Source organism: Patagioenas fasciata, chromosome 6 (genome assembly GCF_037038585.1).
Source record: "Patagioenas fasciata isolate bPatFas1 chromosome 6, bPatFas1.hap1, whole genome shotgun sequence".
Taxonomy (NCBI): Eukaryota; Metazoa; Chordata; class Aves; order Columbiformes; family Columbidae; genus Patagioenas; species Patagioenas fasciata.
The window spans coordinates 36,938,044-36,957,161 of NC_092525.1; the positions used below are offsets into that span (position 1 = coordinate 36,938,044).

The window sequence follows — 19,118 nt, forward strand, 5'->3', positions numbered from 1 at the left end:
TGTCACTTATTTAATCAAACACAAGTGACCTGAAAACTAGAACAAGGATTTTTGATTTACAATGATGAATTACCATTCAGATTAATTGGTGAGTAGTACTGGCAACCTCAAAAGTATTTCAGACCACACTCAACCTTATTCTTCAGAACGTAATGACAGTTATGTTTAGTTTTTAAATACCTGAAAAAAATCTACAAAAATTAAAAAGACAACTTGAGAATTTTGATATTTGATTTGCTGAAAATGCTGTTACAAAATGAAGACATATAGGCAATGCAGATAAAGCAATCTCTTCAGTGAGATATATGACAACGCACTAAGCATTTATTAGCAGAAGACAAAAATACTCAGTTCAATGTCCTAAATAAACTAAAAATCAAGACATTCTGCACAAATTTAATTTATATTAAGCTTAGAAGAGTGAGTACAACATTGCAATTGAAGTTGTAGAAGTCTATCAGAAGTGACACTACAATGTAGATGTTACCTGGTTAAGAGAATAATACCAAGAAAGGGGAAGATGAAATACTCGTAAAGCTACTGTCTTCAGGGAAAATCGTGCCTCAGTAACAGCTTCTTCTGACATGGCTCCTTCTCTCCCATAACCTCATTAAGTGGAACTATCTTGAAAACGGCCACAGATGGTCTCTGGAATACTCTGTCAAATGAAGGATACACACTGTATTATGCAATAGAAACCCTGGACAGTTTTATTCTCCAAGCTCAAGCCTCTTACATAACAGGTACAGGAGTTGTTTGATTGATGTTTCTGAGTAAAGACTGATGCTTAATGAGAAGACTGAAAATTTGCTGGCTCAGCTCAGGCCTCATTCCTTCAAGTGCCCTGTACAGAGACCTGTGTGTGCAATCAGGCTCTACAGAGGGCTCGGTCACCTCTTGTTACTGCCTGGCAGTTCACTTGTTATATTACATCCTCTAAATCAGACATGAAAACAACCCTGTTTCTAAGATCACTACTGTTGGAAGAGCACATTTGCCAGCTAAAAGAGTTAAAAGATTTGAGAACAGCCAGAAAAAGTTTATTTCATTCAGAGCTTCAATTTTTCGTAGACACACTATGAGGAATAAATACTATAACCTAACATCATCTCTCCCATTAAAAGGAACATCCCTGAAGCTGAACACAGGGCGAGCCCCTGACCCCAGCCCCGCGGCTCGGGGTGCGGGCCCGCGGGCGCTGGAACCGCCGGCTGTTCCTGCGCTGACGCCTCCGGCCCCAGGCGGGCTGTGCCGCGCCCCGGGCGTTCCCTCAGCGCGGCAGCGTCTCCCCGCCAGCAGACACGGAGCGGGGCCCGAAGCGGGAGAAGCCGCCTCCGTAGCTGGCCCCGTCGGGGGCAGAAACGTCCTCCCCACGGCCTGCGGAGCCCTCCCCGGACAAGGCAGCCCCGGCATCGCGGTCAGGGCGGATAACAGACCGCGGGGCCGGCTCCACGCGCCCTTCAGCCCCATCCCCACAGCCACCTAGGTAAAGGCAGGCGCGTCCCTCCCGGGGCCCGGGCGGGTCCTACTGCGCGGCGGCCGCTCTCCGTTACCTGCCGAGCACCGGCGCAGGCGCCACGGGCAGCAGCCGTGGCTCCCTCCCCGCACCGGCGGCTGCTAGGAGACCAGCAGCGATCTGCTTCCGGGCCGCGGAGAAGCGACCGAGGTTGGCCAGGAGGCGGCTTCTGCCGCTACCACGTGAGGATGACCCGCTCCGTTAGGAGTCCGTGTCGGCCATCTTTACGCAGGGCAGCCTTCTTCTGCGGGCGAGCGGGCACGGTGGGGTGAGAGCCTGGCGCCGCCATCTTTGTGTGTGGCAGCGCTCACGTGAGCGGCGGAGACGCTCCGCGCGGCCATCTTTGTGCGGGGCGCGTCCTGCGGCCGCTGTTGCCGCAGCTGCTGTTGCTGCAGCCGGTGGCCGTCTGTGCGCGTGAGGAGGAGCCGCTGTGGCCGCCCCGGGGCCGCGCGTTCTCCGCCACAGCGGCCGCCAGCACCGCGGCGTCCCCGGAGGCTGGGGTCCGCCATCGGCGTGAGCCGTGGGGGTGGCTGCGGCCCCGCTGAGCCCCAGGTTCTGCGCACGGTGCATCTTCCCGGTAAGGCGGGAGGAGGGAGTCGTGCTCGCGGCGGGGAAGGAAGGTCGGGTCCGGTGTCCGTGAGGGGAGACGGGAGCGCGGCGGGCGGTGTCTGCCGGCGGTCTCAAAGTCCAAGGCGGCTCGGCACGGTGATGGCCGCCGCGCTCCCGGGGGGCTGGGCGGGGGCCGGGGGCAGTCTCCCCCCGGGCTGCGGGGTGGCGTGTGGGCCGGTGAGCATTCGGCCGCCTGCCCGCCCGCTGGGAACGGGCAGAGAGCGTTGAATCGATCTCCGCAAACAGCCTGTGAAGTTGAAGGCAGGCGGCGACGGTGCAGTTCCTAAAACCAGTGATTTACCTCTAAATCACTCTATTCGTCCCCTGGGGTGTCTGCAGGCTTATATCCCCTGTACGAGGGGTGCAGTGGGCTGGGGAGACGAGCCGGGCGTAACACCGGTGGAAAATCCCTGCAGAACTCTCCTGGGTGCGGAGCCCGAGATAGAAAAATCCGCTTAGGAACAGAAAGGTCAGCTAATGGGTTTCAGAGGTAGAATTTAAGTGGTGGAAGAAAGAAGCGAATGGACAGTCTATATACCTTGAAAGGCAATATAAAATGAAAAACGCCTGACCCTGTAAGAAGATACACCCTCAAGCATTTTTTTATGCCCTTTCTCTTTCAAAACAATACTTCATGACAGAAAAATCTAATGAAAGTGATTTTAAAAAAATGTGTCTTCCTCCAGTGGGTATTTCCCGGACCCTCAAGAGAAGGACCAGGTATCTTTATAAGCTTACTGAGTAAATGCTTTTGTCATTTACTGGGAAAATACCAGAGTTTATTCTCTAGTAATTTATTTCTGTAATAACTGTCAAAGAATCCAGTGAAGTTTTTAAAGAACAACACAGTTCTTTAGAAAAGTGGTAGAAAAATACACATCTTAAAAATCTGAATAAGTATGTCTAAGGCTGTAGCTTCAATGGGAATGAATGCTGGTAGGGTTTTTTTCTGAAGTCCGAAGTGTATCTGTATGACAAATAATTACAGAAGTTCCAGATCTCTTTAATATTGTAAGTAGTTAAATGTTCAGATACAAAATTGCACCCCTGTGTCACTCTTATTTTGTTGCCACGAAATGACAATAAATGTGATTATTTGAGTGCATCACTAGTAAAATAACTGAGTGCAAATCAGAAGCCTAAACCTAGAAGTTACTGATTTGACATGCTGTTACTCAGAGCTGTACAGGCAAAATAATAAAAGCCTGTAGTGAAAATACAATTACTGCTTCAGGTAATTGCTGTTTTCAGAATAATAATTTTAAATCTTTTACCATAATTCTCTAACTGAACCCTCTGATAAAATGGCTTCATACTTAGGGACATCAACAGAATAAAGATATATATTTGTTTATTTGAACACCTGTTGATGCATTAACTACTATAGCTTAGCAGATGAAAACATGAACTGTAATTCAACATTTGTTGGATAGTTTATAATCTGTTGTGTTTCTTGAGGAAACATTAGGCTCCCTGCACAAGCCTGAGATAATTTTCAAGATCAGCTGAATTCTCTTAGAGTTTGAAGGGATTTTTCTGTGTGTGTGATAGTTCCTCTGTGGCACATACCACACAAGTCTGTGATGCCAAGGAATTCTGCTGAATAATAAATAAGTTGCTGGTCATGATGCTCTAAGTTATGGTTCACATTTCTCTGACTGCTCACATGAGCAAATGTATTTTCTCAGTGAATGCAAGGCCGTTCAAAAAGACTGAAGTTCCAGATAAGTGTTACAGGCTTTTTTTTTTCTTAGAAGTATGACTTGCTATGCACTAAGCAAAAATGTGTTAATAAGTCCTTCGTTTGAACATTAAATGATCCAGTTAGTTGAATGATGTAGTATGGTGCATTGAGACAGGTGGGCTGAAAAAAACCTTTCAGTGGAAACAACAGAGAGAGCTGGGGATGACAAGGGAGAGACTGCAAAGTTCTGTCCCCCATATATAGGAAGCATTTAATGAGAAAATTATTGCATGAATTCTATAATTAACAGTTAGTGTGAAAACCTGAGTTCTATTCCCAATTAAGTTTTGCTTCATTCTTAACCTCATAGTGAAACAAAGGTGCTTCTTGCATACCGTATAGGTAGGTCCATGATTCTCAGAGGCTTGTGCTTTTTTCCTAAGGTTCCACCGAGACCATGGAATACTGCTGAAAGCTGACAGAAAAAGTCTTGTTACCACTGGACACGATTGCTGTCTAAGAATTCCTGTCTCGATAACAATTTTCTAGAGTTCTGTGACCTGAGGAAGGCTGAAATTACTGATATAGAGCCTTTCTAATATATAAACTTTTGCTTCAGGAAATCCTAGAGCTGGAAAGGATTCAGGGAAGCTATATGTTCTTGTAAGTCTTTTTCTTCTTTGGGATATGGGGCTTTATGGGCCTTTCATCTGACAGAGTAGAGCTGTTCACATGAGATAGCTGGGTACTTTCCTGGTACAAACTATCACATATCACTGGGGTCATGAAGTAGAGACCTACTCCAGATTCAGAACAGGAATATAAAGCGGAATGTAAGAGAAACTCCAAAAGTCGATCTTTTTTTTTAATCACTAAAAATGCAAAGAAATGACTCTTGGGTGAGGTCAGTGCAAGGCAGCAGCTTGTGAAAAGCAGATGTGATAATGAGATACATCAGTAGAGGAAGATAAGCAATCTTTTCGAGTGGGATGTGGTGAAATGAAGGAATGGCAGCGAGAGGAGGAGTGGCTACTCAGGGCTTGCTGGGACTTAAAAATATGAAGAATGAGTCATAATTTTGAAATTCATTTTACAGTTTTAGACTTTAACATGCAATTTTCCAAAGTGTGTTACTGCAGCTAGGTATATTAAGCTACCAAGGTTATGGGAATACAGTGAATTATCACGGTTTCTACAGGATGGAAGGAGGCGTGTAAGAAAATTGTTAACAGAAGTTGAAAGAAAGGCCATTCAGCTTTGCCCATATAATAACATGTAAAAATAATCCATAACATTAACTAGGCTTCTACGAGAGATTCTCCCCATATGGATCAGAACAGGGACCATATCCATAGGAACACGAGCTTCGATATGCTTTGGTCTGTCTGATGATTATTATGAGGAGATGGAGGCCACACCAGGAAATAGCATCTGGTATGGGCACAGCTCCTGGGTCTGCGTTTGTTTAGGACTGCAGGTTGGATTTGCACCATTTCAGGTATGAAAAGTAGCTATTCAATACAAATCTGGTAGTGTGAGGTGAAGTCTCCATTCATTGCTTTGTATTACTTGGAATAATGCATTCAGAAAGCTTCTTCCATTAAAAGAAAAGCCTAAAGCTTTACTAATTCGTTACACCAGGCTTTCTAAAGCATTTGTGTTAAATCAGCACTAATTCACACTGACTTTAAGATTGTCAGAGCTTTATTTGAAACTCACTTCTCCATTTTTAATGTCTTAACAGACCTTGCAAAATGAGAAAGGTGAAACGTATGTTCATGTTTCCCTTTCTGTTCCAGAAAGGAACTTTACAGTTCAAAATAGAATTACTAATTGATTGAAAGTTGAGGAGGTTTGATCTGAAAAACTGGTTTTCATATTTGAAGTGTCTTTCAGCAATACTACATGTAGATTACAAATAGACACTGAGGAAATACTTCTCCAGCTGCAGCTTATATTGGAGAATAATGCTTTCTAAATGTCATGCCATTGATCCAGGAAGAGAATTTAGACCTCATCTTAAAAAAAAATCCTGAATTATTAATTTACTAGTAGTATTTTCAGACTTGAGAGAGAAGTCTTTAAATATTTTATTGAACAGCTGTTAACATGACATTCAAAAAGACTGAAAGATACACACACATACTTAAGTGTATGTATACACATTATATATATAAGAAATACCTTGTATACTGTTTATATAGAAGTAATGATTTATATATAAATATATTTAAATATATATGCAGGTATATACATGCATGTATATAATTATATAAAGTGTTATATGGTATTTCTGTACAAATTCTATATGATGTTATTTGTACAGGAATTTGTATGGGAATAATATGGACTGTTTATACACATACACACACATATATTTTAAACAACAAGCACCTTTGATAATCAAAGGAAAGTGAAATGCCTCTTGATTGGAAGGGATCTTACTGCAAGTAACTGGAAGTAAGGGCCAAGTCAAAGATAACAAACTGGAAGTTTACTGGGAAGCGTGTCTGAGATGCCTGCTGGGCAAGCTTTGTTTTCCCCACATCATCAAAGCTCTGGGTTACTTAATATTCAAAGGAGTAATTGGCCGTGTAGCGGAAGGGACAGACCTAAAGCTGCCAAAGCAAACGGGCAGAGTTCTGGGATGGTTCTTATCTGTGTGAGTCAATTGGAGTATTTACATAAAAAGAACATTACTGAGTTCATGTTTAAATTTTTCTTCTCTAAAACATCATAGCTTTCTGTGCAACCATCAAAATAATAATAATGACAAACTGATTATATTTAGCATTTATTTCTGATAGGTTTCTCTGTCTGCATCAGAGACCTTGGATGGACAGAGAGGGCTCAGAGAAAATCACACTGAGTGTTCAGTACTACATCTGAATTAGAAGTTTCAGTTTGCTTTTGATATATAATATGCCTGAATCTAGAATGTGTCTTTATCTTGGTTTTATTTATTTACAAAGTTTCCTTCTCCTTTGACAAGTAAGTCGTGTGCTCCTGCCTTTCAGCCTTCATGGCTGCAGGGTATTTCAGCGATGTTGCTTAACATCCCTGTCCAGAATATACAGTCAGAGCCACCATCAGTGCTGGGTAGACTTGAAAACTGTGGTCTTTATGTAGTTAGGGTGAATGCTAGAGGTCATGAAATTAAATAATTCACCCAAAGCAGCTCTGCTCCACTCAGGATTCTGTTAGCTTATGCCCTAAAAGTCAGAGGATTTCAATTTAGAAGACAGCTATTTAATTTGGATTATTGGATTCTCTTGCTGTTAATAAACATATTTATACTAACTTAACTTTTAACAGAACGTGCCTTTTTAAAGTATGTATATGCTGCATATTAGATACCTGATATTGCTGCCTAGTGTAACGAATTGGGTTTTACTCATTCTTTCCTCTCTTGACAAGTGATTCCCTGGTCTTGAAGATCCCAGCTCCAGGATCTCCGAAAACACAGCTTCTGGAATGTCGTCACCCAGCAGCAATTGCCCGCACCTGGAATCAGTTGGTGAGATAACGAAAGAGGAATTGATACAGAAATCCCATGTGAGTTGTAGCAGCTTGCTTTCTTCTTCTCACAGTTAAATCTAGTCACTTATTTTAGCTACATATCTTGTCGTGTATTATCAGTTTTAAGATGCATTTAAGCATTAAGCATGGGTAAAATCTTCTGTACTGGAATAGTAAGGTTTAAGTGAAGTAGGGGTTGAAAATTATGGACCTGATAAAACTGAAAAATAGTTTTCCAGTACTTAACACTTAAAGAGTACCTTTCTCAGCGCTGTTTTCTAAAGCAAGTGATGTTTTAATGGAACTATTAGCTAGAAGAGTTAGCATAACACCAAGCTGAATTATATTTTCAGGCACTGCCATTGTAGCAGTTAATTATTTGGAATAATAATGTCATATCGTGTAACTGACTTGCCTTTGAGTAGAAACTGCAACAAAGAAATTTGTGCCTTTCTTGGATAACAGTTCACTTTTTGATAGAGGAGCCGTGGTTTGAGAAACTGCCCCCACCCAAACTCTTGGTTTCCAGCTAGTATTAATAAATGGAAAAAAGAAATATCTTGTAATCCATTTTAGTAGCTGGAAGGTGATGAAAAGCCAAACCTTTTCTGTGCACGGTGCTAAACATCTTTAACTGAAAGGTGTAATGATTAATTTGATGCTGAAGGATGTAACATTCTCTAGTGTTGCATATTCTTTTTTAAACTTTTGCAAACTTTTGACTGTCTGCAAATAGGAATATGCAGTTTTTACAAGTTCTGTCACTTTAATTGCTTTTTATGTTAAATTTATAGGAAAGACCAATTTTGTGGATTTGCAAAATAATATAATATGATTTATGCTTTGTTTAGAAGAACAATTATTGGTTTAAGGTTGAAAACTCAGAGATCCGATGTCGTACTAGAAAAATCTGATGATCTTAAGATTATACGAAGCAAAACAAAAGTTGGGTTGCTTGTTAACATATTGGGGTTTTTTGTCTTAAATTTATTCAGCTGATACTGGGATGTACAACATTTTTTTTCTCGTTTGGTCTTGAGGTTTTGATTTACTGGTGAAAATAAATGAAAGAATACTTGTGTGTTTGACTTTCATAGGGCACTTGTCAGGATTGTAAAGTCAGAGGACCCAACCTTTGGGCATGCTTAGAGGTAAGTTGTTCTGTTGGTCCATAGTAGGATGCTTTCCTAGTCATCTCTAGATGAAATTGGTTGTAGTTTTTTTAAGAAACAGCTATAACGATGTTCTTTAAATTAGTTTCTTTATTATTTCAAAGCAAAACCTCTTACGCAGTTTCCTATTCTTAAAATTATTTTCCCTCTATTAGGTACATTTTAAGAATACTGTGTTTAAAATGAGGTTTTTTTAATAAGCTAGCATATTAAGGTTTTTTGAGTTATTATACTTTTTAGCTCTTAAGATTATTTATCTTTTCCCCAGGTCTGTAGATATGAAAAATAATATATTATTCCTGAATTAAGTTACTTTTCATAAGGGTCTATTAGCACTTGTAGTAATAACATCTAACAGTAAATGCTGACTTTTGCTGGCGTAACAGTACATACTCTGGCTTTTTTTCTTCTTAAGCAAAACAAAGAAAAAACTTCTTTTTGAAACTTGTAAAAGCTTGTATAAACATTCTTCAAACTTCGTATTACTTTGGTACAGTCCTTATCCTGGCTATGGTTCTTTCTTAAATATGCTTTCGCCTTACTCTTCTTGCCGTCTACAAGAACCATAATTTTCATTGTATTTAAAAAAAACCCTGAAACCCTCTGAAAATGTTGCTTCTGATTGATCTATGATGCCAACAGGAAAGTATGTAGCCAGTGTCCGGTGAGTTATTCAGACATTGCTGCTTCTGTCAATAAGAGATAGAAACAAAGGGGGAAAAGAAAAAGTATTTCATGTCTCTTTGTTAGATGGCTTGAAGTTTCATTACATATAAAAACCCTCTAGGGAGTAGGAAGAGGCGTTCGCAGATGAACCTGGCAGGTGGGGAAATGGCTGTGAAGCTTAGATCACGTTTTTTTATTTCTCACTTAAAGCTCTTAAACTGTTACTGAAAAACTTATTTTCATACCACCATTTCCATAGGAGAGTTTTCTAATTGCAGTAAGACACTTGGTGTCATGCTGTGATGTGTCTCCACTTGGATTGGCGTATTGCCTTCACCTTTTTCAGTAGAAAAACATGGTGAGATGCCAGCATGTTAACTATCTGTAACTTAACCAACATCGATGACTGGTTAATATAGAAAATTGACTGTGTTAAGCTGCTATTTGATTGTATAAATTAACATGTTTAGAGAGTTATACAGATAACATGCTGTACTCATTAACGTGATTGTCTTGACTCATGCAAATGAGGAATTAATGAAAATTGCTTGAGGACTGGCAGCTGCAAGATTCCACACTCAACTCAGCCCAATATGTTTTGCAATTAGCACAATTAAAATCAACAATTATTTTGCATGTTGTAAGTAGAATGTAGTGAGTACTTATCCATGTTGTGCTGGAAACTCTTATTTAAAGGGAGAGAATTAATTAATTGTGAAGTAATACTCTGATAGCAGGCACTGCAGAGAGGAGCATAGGGGTATTTTGGTATAAATGTGTCATGTTCCAAGTCTGTTGCAGTTCAGTACTTTAGACACTGGGCTAACTTCATATTTTCTGTAACAATCAAGTCATGAAATGTAAAAAACCATGTTGACCTTAATCTGAATAAATATACCAAAATGGCCAAAAAATTATATTCCAAGTAGATTAAATGTCTAACACTGCCCACCAGCGAGAGGAGTTGAGTTAAATCTTGCAGCATTCTTGTTTGCTTTTGGTGATATTTATTTTAACACTTACTGAGCATGTCTCTTGGTTTCTGTAGGACTCTGCAAGTTTGAAATTTGAGTGAATTTTAAAGGGACTGGCAGTATATTCCTATTCTGTAAACATGTTTGACACCACTTTTTAATTCCGTATACTTCTCTGTATTTTGTTCAACAGAACAGATGTACGTATGTTGGCTGTGGCGAATCCTATGTGGATCACAGTACCACCCATTCCCAGGTACGTGTATTTGTTAGTAATGGTTACTTGAAGCAGTGAAGTAGAATTAGAGGACTTGTTTTACTCCTTTTGGTGAAGTCAGTAGCCTGTGTTAGCATAACTGTTTGGAAGTTTGATTAGTTATGGTTGTTCTTCATCTATAGAAGCAGGTCTTAGTAATTTAAGAGTATTTGAGTTTAGACTTTGTGCAGCTGCATAGTTAATGTAATTCTGACATTACTGTGCTCCTTAAAGGAACATTGTGAAAGTTAAGAAAAGAACAATCACCGTTGACTTTTCAAGATGCACGATCAAGAAACTTCTTGAGTACTTTAGCTTATATGTAGTACTTCACTACTTCAGACTAACTTTTTGGGATTGTGGCTGCCTGATGGATAAGAGGAGGGAAGTTGGATTAATGAAGGTGAGAGCTGAAGAGGTGTAAGATAGGACATATAAATTACCAGAAACAGGTGCTTTGCTTCTGCATTATGCTTCTTGTTCCAATGGCTACTGATAAAGAACCTGTAGCCTGAGCTGAGCGTATCCTTTCCTGCTGTGTCCTGGTTTTGGACCCAGCTTTGTAGGAGCAGTGGAGTGTGTGCACTGTGTTGCTCAGTGTGCCAAGTTCTGGCAAGGCTGGACAGCTTGAGTGCATCTGTTTGGGTCTTAAACTCACTGTCTGTTCTGTGCACACTTGCCAAAATGAACGAAATGAGATGTATCGTTCTCTCTTAACAAATGTACTGGGGACAGAGGGATGGTACTTTTATTAATCCATCATTTCAAAATTGCTGACTTTTCAATTAAATGCAATTCCTGTCACCAATTTACAGTTTGTCTGTCAGAAAATACATCTGAGGTTCCACACTGAGCAATTTTTGTCTTAAAAACACTAAGAAAAAAACCTTGGTGAATTTTTAAATGGACAAAAAGTAAACACCAGAGTTTTATAAGTAATACACTTCATGGCTGCGTTTTACCACCACTCCTGACTTTTTCTGAAGCAGAACCTTGAGAGGAGTGCGTATTTATACAAATCAATAGTTCATTAATATAAATTTATATAAAGACTTCTTTTTTGCCACCTGCTTAAGCTGAGTCACCATTCTAAAGCCTTTACAATAGGTAAATAAATGAGCTGCTCGTAGTGCAGTTGAGGAACGGATGGTCCCTGGATTTCTTTCCTACAATTTTATACATCTTAGCTTTCTACAGTAGTTAATTCCTGCTTTACATGGTGTTCTAGCAATGTTATATACTTTCCAGGTAAGAGTAAGGGAATGGATAGTTCACTTCCTTTTAGTGCCATCCTTGTCTTGATTTTCTTGTTGCTGAATTAAAATTTCTGGATATTTTGTTCAGTAATAATCTCAATAAACTCACTAAAATGAGAGAAACAAGGTTGACATGAACCAGTTTACTTCTGCTTACTCCACTTTCCACCAGCAAGGCTTCCTGTACTGCAAATAATCACATTCATTGTGTCTTCTTCAAGAAAAGTAGTAAGGTGTTGCTCTGGAGACTTGTAATTATTTATGCAGCTTAAGGTACAGAATCAAACATATTCTTATGATTTAAATTGTCTGATGTTTGTGATGTTTTTTGATGGTGAGGGCTACTTAATGAAATCAGAGCCCACATTTTATATTAAAAACATTGTTCTTGTACAAGGCCTTATTAAATGAGTGGAGGAGGAACTTGGGCATCCTGCAGCAACTGCAGTATTTTCCTAACATCTAGCAGATCCCTCATTGTCTATAAACATGGCTGGTGCTCATGTGTAAGGAAGAAATACATGAAGGATTGGCGGAAATATTTGGAGGAGATAGCAACTGTATGCAATCCTACAGTAAGTGAAGAGGTTAAAAAAAGAAAGATGACGATTAGAACAGTAAAACTGTTCCCCATCTGTCAGATTTTGATATTGCTTCACAGGATGAAGCTGTCAATAAGAGAACTTGTTTGTTTTGATATGAGCACCTCTTACTGTAACTGAACTAAAAATCTTACCTTACTCTTCTGGTTGATTGTTAAATAACTTGAATTTCCTACAGCAGATCACTAGAAATAAACACTGCCCTTACTGTACATGAGACAGCTTGCCATTATGAGCAATACTAGACACGCCTGGAAAACTGGTTTGTTGTGAACTGTAACACCTCTGACAACAGGCTTTCTTCTTGTTTTGTAATTACACAAAGGCTTGTCACGTATGACAGTGGCTTAGATTCTGATTGTACCTTTTTGCTAATTTGAGTGACTTGTACTGAAAATGAGCGTTGGATAGTTTGTGCTAAAATTTCAGTAATTGAACTGCTTCTTTTTTAAAAAAATATTCTAACATACGTATTTGTTTCATTGTTGAAAGATCCAGAATTTTAATACTTCTGTTCTAGGTTGCGTGTAACAGTATTTAATGATGCCAAATTTCTGAGTCATAATTTTGGGGTTTGTTCTGTTTTAGGAGACAAAACACTGTCTAACTGTCAACCTTACTACACTCCGGGTTTGGTGTTATGCCTGTAGTAAGGAAGTATTCCTGGATAGAAAATTAAGATCTCATTCTCCACTACCAAATGCAAGACTGTCTCACCACGCACAAGAAAATAGTGTGCAGGTATTTTTTAACCTAATGAAACAAAGGCGGCTGTAGCTTTGCAGTAACCATTGTGGCTTCATTCAAGTGGGATACTGACATTTCCTCCTTTCTTGCCGCTGAACTTTAATTTCTCTCTATTTTTATAAAATTTCTTTAAAAAGATGGTGCCCAGCTTTTATGTTCTGTCTGTGTAATGCATGCTTCCTAAGAACACTTTTTTCATCTGGCTGTCCAATTGTTTGTAATCTACAATAAACTGTAAGGTATAGCAAAAGTACAGGGTTAAATTTAAGGTTACAAGATTGGAATGCTTCATCCGTGCTTCCCTTTCTGCCAGCTCTTGAAAACGTTAATTTACAAAACTCATTGGAGTAATTGCTGGCTAACATACAGGGAGCAGCAGAATGTCTTAGGATGGGTTTATGGATACTTGCCTGAGATACAAATTCATTCATACAAGCACAGTAGTTTTGGAGAAATATATGCTAATTGTTAACCTCGTTCAGCTGGTAATAGAAGACCCTTAAAAGGATTCCTATAACTTGGTTTCTGAGGTTTAAACATGTCTAATTTTCAGTTTTGGTAAATGACTGAAAAGGTCTTGATTTGTGTGTATACATGTGTGTAGGGGAAATTTTTTCCAGTGATATGGCATACACACAAACAGTCCTGAATTGTTAAGAATTTAACTACTATGCAAGAATTTACTAAGAAGGCAGTAGGAACCTGTGCATATTCTATATATGTGTATAATTTTGGTGTAGAATGACAAATATATTGTGTTAGATTTATGTGGAAAAATATGTATCAAATGAGAAATTGGGAGAGTGCCAATAGTGTTCTATGGCAGTTTGGAGTATAAATATGCCAAGGAGAAAAATATGGCCAATGTCTGGGAAGTTGCTATTAGTCAAGCAAAACACAGCCTGAAGATTGTAGTCTTTTATATGATTATGGCATCAAAGACAAGACTTTTAAAAAGTTCTTAGCTGTTCCTAACTCCACATTTATTAACAATTAACACAGTAGCTGAAGAGTAAAATAATGAATAAAGTATTAGCTAGTATTGTAGACAAGTTAGAGGAAAAAAATGAGCAAAGCAGATATATGGAGAATTCTGAGTTATGCTATTTTCTTGTCTTGTTCTGCAGTTTCAACATTTGTTTAGGTTTGGTTTGTTCTGTTATCTTCTCCCAGTTACATCTTCACTGGCATCAGTGCTATTCACTCTGATAATATCCTTTCTGGATAAATGTTGTCTGGGGAAAAGGTTATGTTGCAGTTTCTTAAGTATAATCGTTTAGCATAATGCATGTATCTGAAAAAAGGTCTTATTTCTTTATTGCATGTTTACTGTATAAAAATGGCAGGTAACTCAGTTACTTGGAATAGTACTGTGGAATATTTTTCTTAAATTTTTGTTGTCCAGAAATTCTGGTGACTTGATATAAAGCTGGGTTCAGACTTCTGAACAGCTATTATACTTAACCTTTTTTAATCTTCCAAGGAAATGGCAATGATACACAGATAAATCAGTACAACTTACAAAATCTGTCAAACATCTTGTTGAGAGTTTTTATTTATATGCTTACAAAAAGAGCTTGTCGTGCAATAAATGTCTGCCTGCCTAATACTCTGCTTTTGGATTTGTACATTTTGCTTCCAGCAGTTTGTCTTCATTAAATGTAGTGAGCCATCTGGTGGCATATCAAAAACATATATGCTAACTTTTATGGCATGACAACTATGTTAGCTTTTCAGTGCTGGTTTACCGTTTGTTATCCAAGGGAAAGAAATACTGTAACTTGCTTCATTTTGATTGTTCAGCTGTTGTTATAAAATCATGCAATGCTGTCACTGCTAATCTGAAAACAAAAACGTGGGGTTTTTCTTAGTTAAACTTTTTCAGGGTAGCTGTGGAATTCTAGTGTTCTCACTTTACGTGCAGTGTGATTTCAAAATGAATTCATATAATTTTCAGTTCCTAGATTTGTTGGTGAAATTATATGAATAAATAGCAGTAAATATACTTTTTTCTTTTTCTCCTTATAAGGATTTTAAAATACCTAGTAATCCCACACTGAAGATTCCATTAGCAGCTGTCTTTGACGACTTAGATATAGAAGTGGAAGAAGATGAGTTAAAGACTAGAGGTAATAAAAGTAAATTCCAGTGCTGCTTTGCCCTTTATCGCATGTGTATGTCTCCAAGTCTGGTTCTCTTCCAAGTGGAGCTGTTTCCTATTCTGCTCCAACTAAGACATTTATTTTTAGTTCTTTGCAGCAATCTTTGCTTACCGTCAGAGCAGAGGCTGCGATGGTCAATGTAGTGCACCCATGGAAGCACCAACAAAAATAAGAAAGCATGTTGGAGTGATGTTTAGTGTAGCTGGTGTTCTAGCCACTCTGGTAAAAGCAGTTTTTTATTGTAAATGTAATGTTTTCTCCAGTCCTAAAAGGTTCCTGATTTGAATGCTTTCCTGCATTTTTGCATAACCCTTTTCTGAACCTGTAGGATCCCATATGGGTTTGGGGGGTTTGTTTTCTGCTTTTTGGTAATGGATTTCATGCACTGCCAAGCTTTCTGATATAAAGGTTAGACCACCCTAATGTTAAATGATTGTAAAGATGAAAATGAGAGTGGATGAAACCCTAAACAGTGAAGCCTTGATTTCTCATTTCATAAGAGAACATAGTAATTATTTCTTGAAAGTCTCAAATTGGTATTGATCCTTTTAAAAAGGATACATGTACTTGTTAGTAAAGAAAATCTTTCTATAATAACTACTACTGTGTCAGAAAAATCTGACCAGCAGATTAAGGTATTGTTTTTGAGATGCCAGTGCATATGTCAAGGCAGTTTGTTTTCCATCAGTGATGACGAAAGAGTTAGTTATTCTAATTCATGGATCTCATTTCCCTTTACTCATCTACTGCCAGGTTTCCCTCTCCTAAGTCTGCCGGCATTGGCCAAAAAACCTGCTTTGCCCCTTCTGTTGTCTGGCACGGTCTTTCGGGATATGTCACCACCCTCCTAATTTGCCATCTGCCCTTAAATCACTAAACCATGTGTTTTATTCCCAGTTAGTTTCTCCTAACAATATGTGTATTTATGTGCCTTGTCCTCTTAATGTTTTTTGGGAATGTAGCTTATATAGACCTCATATATAAGTAGAATTGTGTTTAAGTTCCCATTAATATTGATGTGACTGTGTTAACGCATTGCTCAAATTTAAAGGAAAAAAACTTCTTTAGCTCAATCAGTCATTCAGTAAGAATGACCATCATTTTTGTTGCAGAAATTGGAAAGGTAGAATGCATGTTCAGGTGTGGGGAGCAGGACTATATTTCCATTCATACAGATAGTTAAGAACCTCTTAAAGCTCTCAAATGAAGCTTTGTGCATTATAAAATTCAACTAGGGTAAGCAAACTTGTGTTTAGATGTGAAAGGATTTTCTTAGTAAGTTTTATTGTTCTGCATCAGACTAAAATGCTAGGAGTAGTTCCTATATTTCAAGGATTGCATAGGGCCAATGGTGTTGATCGCTGAATATTTTAAGTTTTCCAATCTTATTGATTCTTTGCTTATAAATGTTACTGTTTTCTCACACAAAAGCAATTTGATTTTGAAATTAATCACTTCATTAACACTTTAGTACTTATCAATGGCAAGTGTTTCAGATTTTTTCAATTGAGATCATATGATAATTATGACTTGTTTAAGTAGCCTTTCCTTAAATATATAGAGAACATTTTTCATGACTCCATGATCACTGAAAGAATATAGGTTAATTGTAACTTTGTGTGTGGAAAAACGATATATGGATATCAGTAAAGAAAGTAAACAATCGAGGCTTGAAAATAAATTCAGTGGGGAAGTTGAAACTGAGCAGTCTGTGTATAAAAGGGTATATAACTGACATAGATAAAGACTGATTGTGGGTAATTATAATTCTCATTCTGGGATAATCACATGCTGAGTAGGTTTTGAATATTTAGTGTAATCTGACTACTGGCATGAATTTGAGACAGAAGAATGAAATCTTCCTTGAGAAGCTTTTGGTGATGTGACTAATGGTTGCAAACGCAGCATAGCAACGGTTTAACCGAACACATAAATCTTTAAGTTCCAGTAAAACTCAAATATTGATAAACATATTTTAAATCACAATCTACAGCTGTCATAAAACAGAAGTTAATAAGGTGAACACAGTCTACTTGTCTGAAGTGTTCTAGTAAGCCAAAATCAAAACACTTAATTACTTCATCTTGTTAGGACTCCTAAAGGAATACTAATCTATGTTTCTTTTAGTTAGAATTCTGCATTATAATTGGCATCAGAAGTGTTACACGAGTATTTTAATTAGTACATATTTTCTAGGAAGTATTTTCCTTAATATGTCCTGTATTGGATTAACCTACTTGCTGAATATTCATCCCATTTTTCAGGTCTAACAGGATTAAAAAATATTGGAAACACTTGTTACATGAATGCAGCTTTACAAGCTCTTTCCAATTGGTAAGGAAAATGGTTGTAAATGTAATTTTATATTTGCTTATACATGCATTTTCTCAACATGGACTTAAGGATTTTGAAGGGCTACACTGCAATGGTAGAAGACATTTATTTGTTTAATCTCAGTCTTTTATACTACAAACAATTGTGTCACTGATAGGGAAAAAAAAAGGTATTATGGTATGTGGGCTACTCAGCTTTTCCCCCGTTCTATTCTAATTCCTCAATGTCCTAAATAAAAACATATGCAGTTCTAGAGATCAGAAGAAAATCTGATAAAAGCTATTCATTTGGTGGTTTTGTTTTGTACTGTAGAACAAATCAAAGGAAATGCATAAGAATAAACTGTAATTAAAAAAAAGAGACATGTTAAGCTGAAAAGGCCCAAATTCAGTCCTTACGAACATTGCATCTGGGATATTTTATGCTGCATCACCCTAGGAATGGCTAGAATACAAAACCTTCTCATCCCATGGGGTTGCCAGACAAGTTAATGAAGGAGAAATCTACAAAAGCTGAAGAGATAAACCCGCTGTCCAACTCGAGTTCTTGCGCTTGAAATGGTTGGGTGGGATAGCACTTGAGCAAAGCTCATAGATCTGCTTTTGGCTGCAGTCCAAGGCAGGAGACAGGGCTGAGTAGAGCTCACTGAGATCCTTCGTTGAAGGAGAGGAGAACTGAGGCAAATCTCTCTAGAAGGTAAAGAACTGGACATGAGGAAATGACTCCATTGAGAAATGACAAATTTTGCAAGTGTGCTGGGACACCACCTGCCTTGGGTGGAGACACGTCCGATCTGTATCAGGGTTTGGGACTTCAAATGGGAGGTTGAAGGGAGAGCAGTGAGAGAGTGTGCGAGTTGCCAATGCTGCATGAAGTAGACAGGTAAATAATTTACAAACATCATGTGGCACTGTTGGATTCTAGAGAGAAGATTATTTGTTTGAGATGCTGTTTGTGGACTAGACTTGGGTGACTGCCTCTGCAGTGGTGCGCGTGTCCTTGTGTGATGGCTGGTAGGAACTGCCTTGAATTTCAATCCCATTACACAATTCTAGTGCTTTCATAAATGCCAGAATATGTCTGAGGAGCAGCGTTGCTGGACTGCTGAAATCCAACTAGGAAATATTTGGTTGCAGCATTTAAGGGTGTCAATTACATAACAGTATTATTCTTTTTTCATACTCCTGTATGAAATGCAGATTTGCTCTTGTATTTTGAAGACCTGAAACAACCTAAAGAAAATACTGTCTTCTTCTTTTTAATCAGCCCACCTTTGACGCACTTTTTTCTTGACTGTGGAGGCTTAGCTCGAACAGATAAGAAACCGGCAATTTGTAAAAGTTACCTCAAGCTGATGACAGAACTCTGGCACAAAAGCAGGTGATTAAATAATTTTGCTGATTAAATGATTACAAATAAACTCCGGAGTCATGAAGGATGCATTAATCTGTCCTAGGTTTCTAATTGTTATTTTTGTGTATCACAAAATCACTCTCGTAAATTAAGGAAGGAAAGACTAACTTGAAAGATTTAAACACTCCTTATAACCTGTTCTTTTCCATATCTACCAAAGACAAAACAAGTAATTGATGTAAATTGCAGTAAGGAAGATCTGACAAGA

General features: G+C 38.5%; 2 protein-coding genes across 9 annotated transcripts in view; one reads left to right on the forward strand and one right to left on the reverse strand.

Annotated features, from left to right (window-relative positions):
* The window catches only part of MIGA1 (mitoguardin 1), a 33,990-nt gene extending 32,333 nt beyond the window's left edge, over window positions 1–1,657 (reverse strand). For 2 of the 3 annotated variants that reach the window (XM_071810556.1, XM_071810554.1), the window contains exons 1-2: window positions 1,554–1,656; window positions 488–658 (exon numbers count right to left, since the gene is read on the reverse strand). In XM_071810556.1, coding sequence (XP_071666657.1) covers window positions 488–586 — 99 coding nt within the window. In that variant the 5' untranslated portion in view covers window positions 587–658; window positions 1,554–1,656. Of the gene's footprint in view, window positions 1–487; window positions 659–1,553 lie in introns of all 3 variants that reach the window. The other variant, XM_071810555.1, reaches the window with a different exon arrangement.
* A 298-nt stretch (window positions 1,658–1,955) lies between these two features.
* USP33 (ubiquitin specific peptidase 33) overlaps window positions 1,956–19,118 on the forward strand; it is a 40,374-nt gene continuing 23,211 nt past the window's right edge. For 3 of the 6 annotated variants that reach the window (XM_065842226.2, XM_071810553.1, XM_071810549.1), the window contains exons 1-10: window positions 1,970–2,093; window positions 4,253–4,472; window positions 5,112–5,307; window positions 7,227–7,364; window positions 8,426–8,479; window positions 10,334–10,396; window positions 12,843–12,995; window positions 15,031–15,130; window positions 17,428–17,497; window positions 18,764–18,877. In XM_065842226.2, coding sequence (XP_065698298.2) covers window positions 7,284–7,364; window positions 8,426–8,479; window positions 10,334–10,396; window positions 12,843–12,995; window positions 15,031–15,130; window positions 17,428–17,497; window positions 18,764–18,877 — 635 coding nt within the window. In that variant the 5' untranslated portion in view covers window positions 1,970–2,093; window positions 4,253–4,472; window positions 5,112–5,307; window positions 7,227–7,283. Of the gene's footprint in view, window positions 2,094–4,252; window positions 4,473–5,111; window positions 5,308–7,226; window positions 7,365–8,425; window positions 8,480–10,333; window positions 10,397–12,842; window positions 12,996–15,030; window positions 15,131–17,427; window positions 17,498–18,763; window positions 18,878–19,118 lie in introns of all 6 variants that reach the window. The other 3 variants (XM_071810550.1, XM_071810552.1, XM_071810551.1) reach the window with 3 other exon arrangements.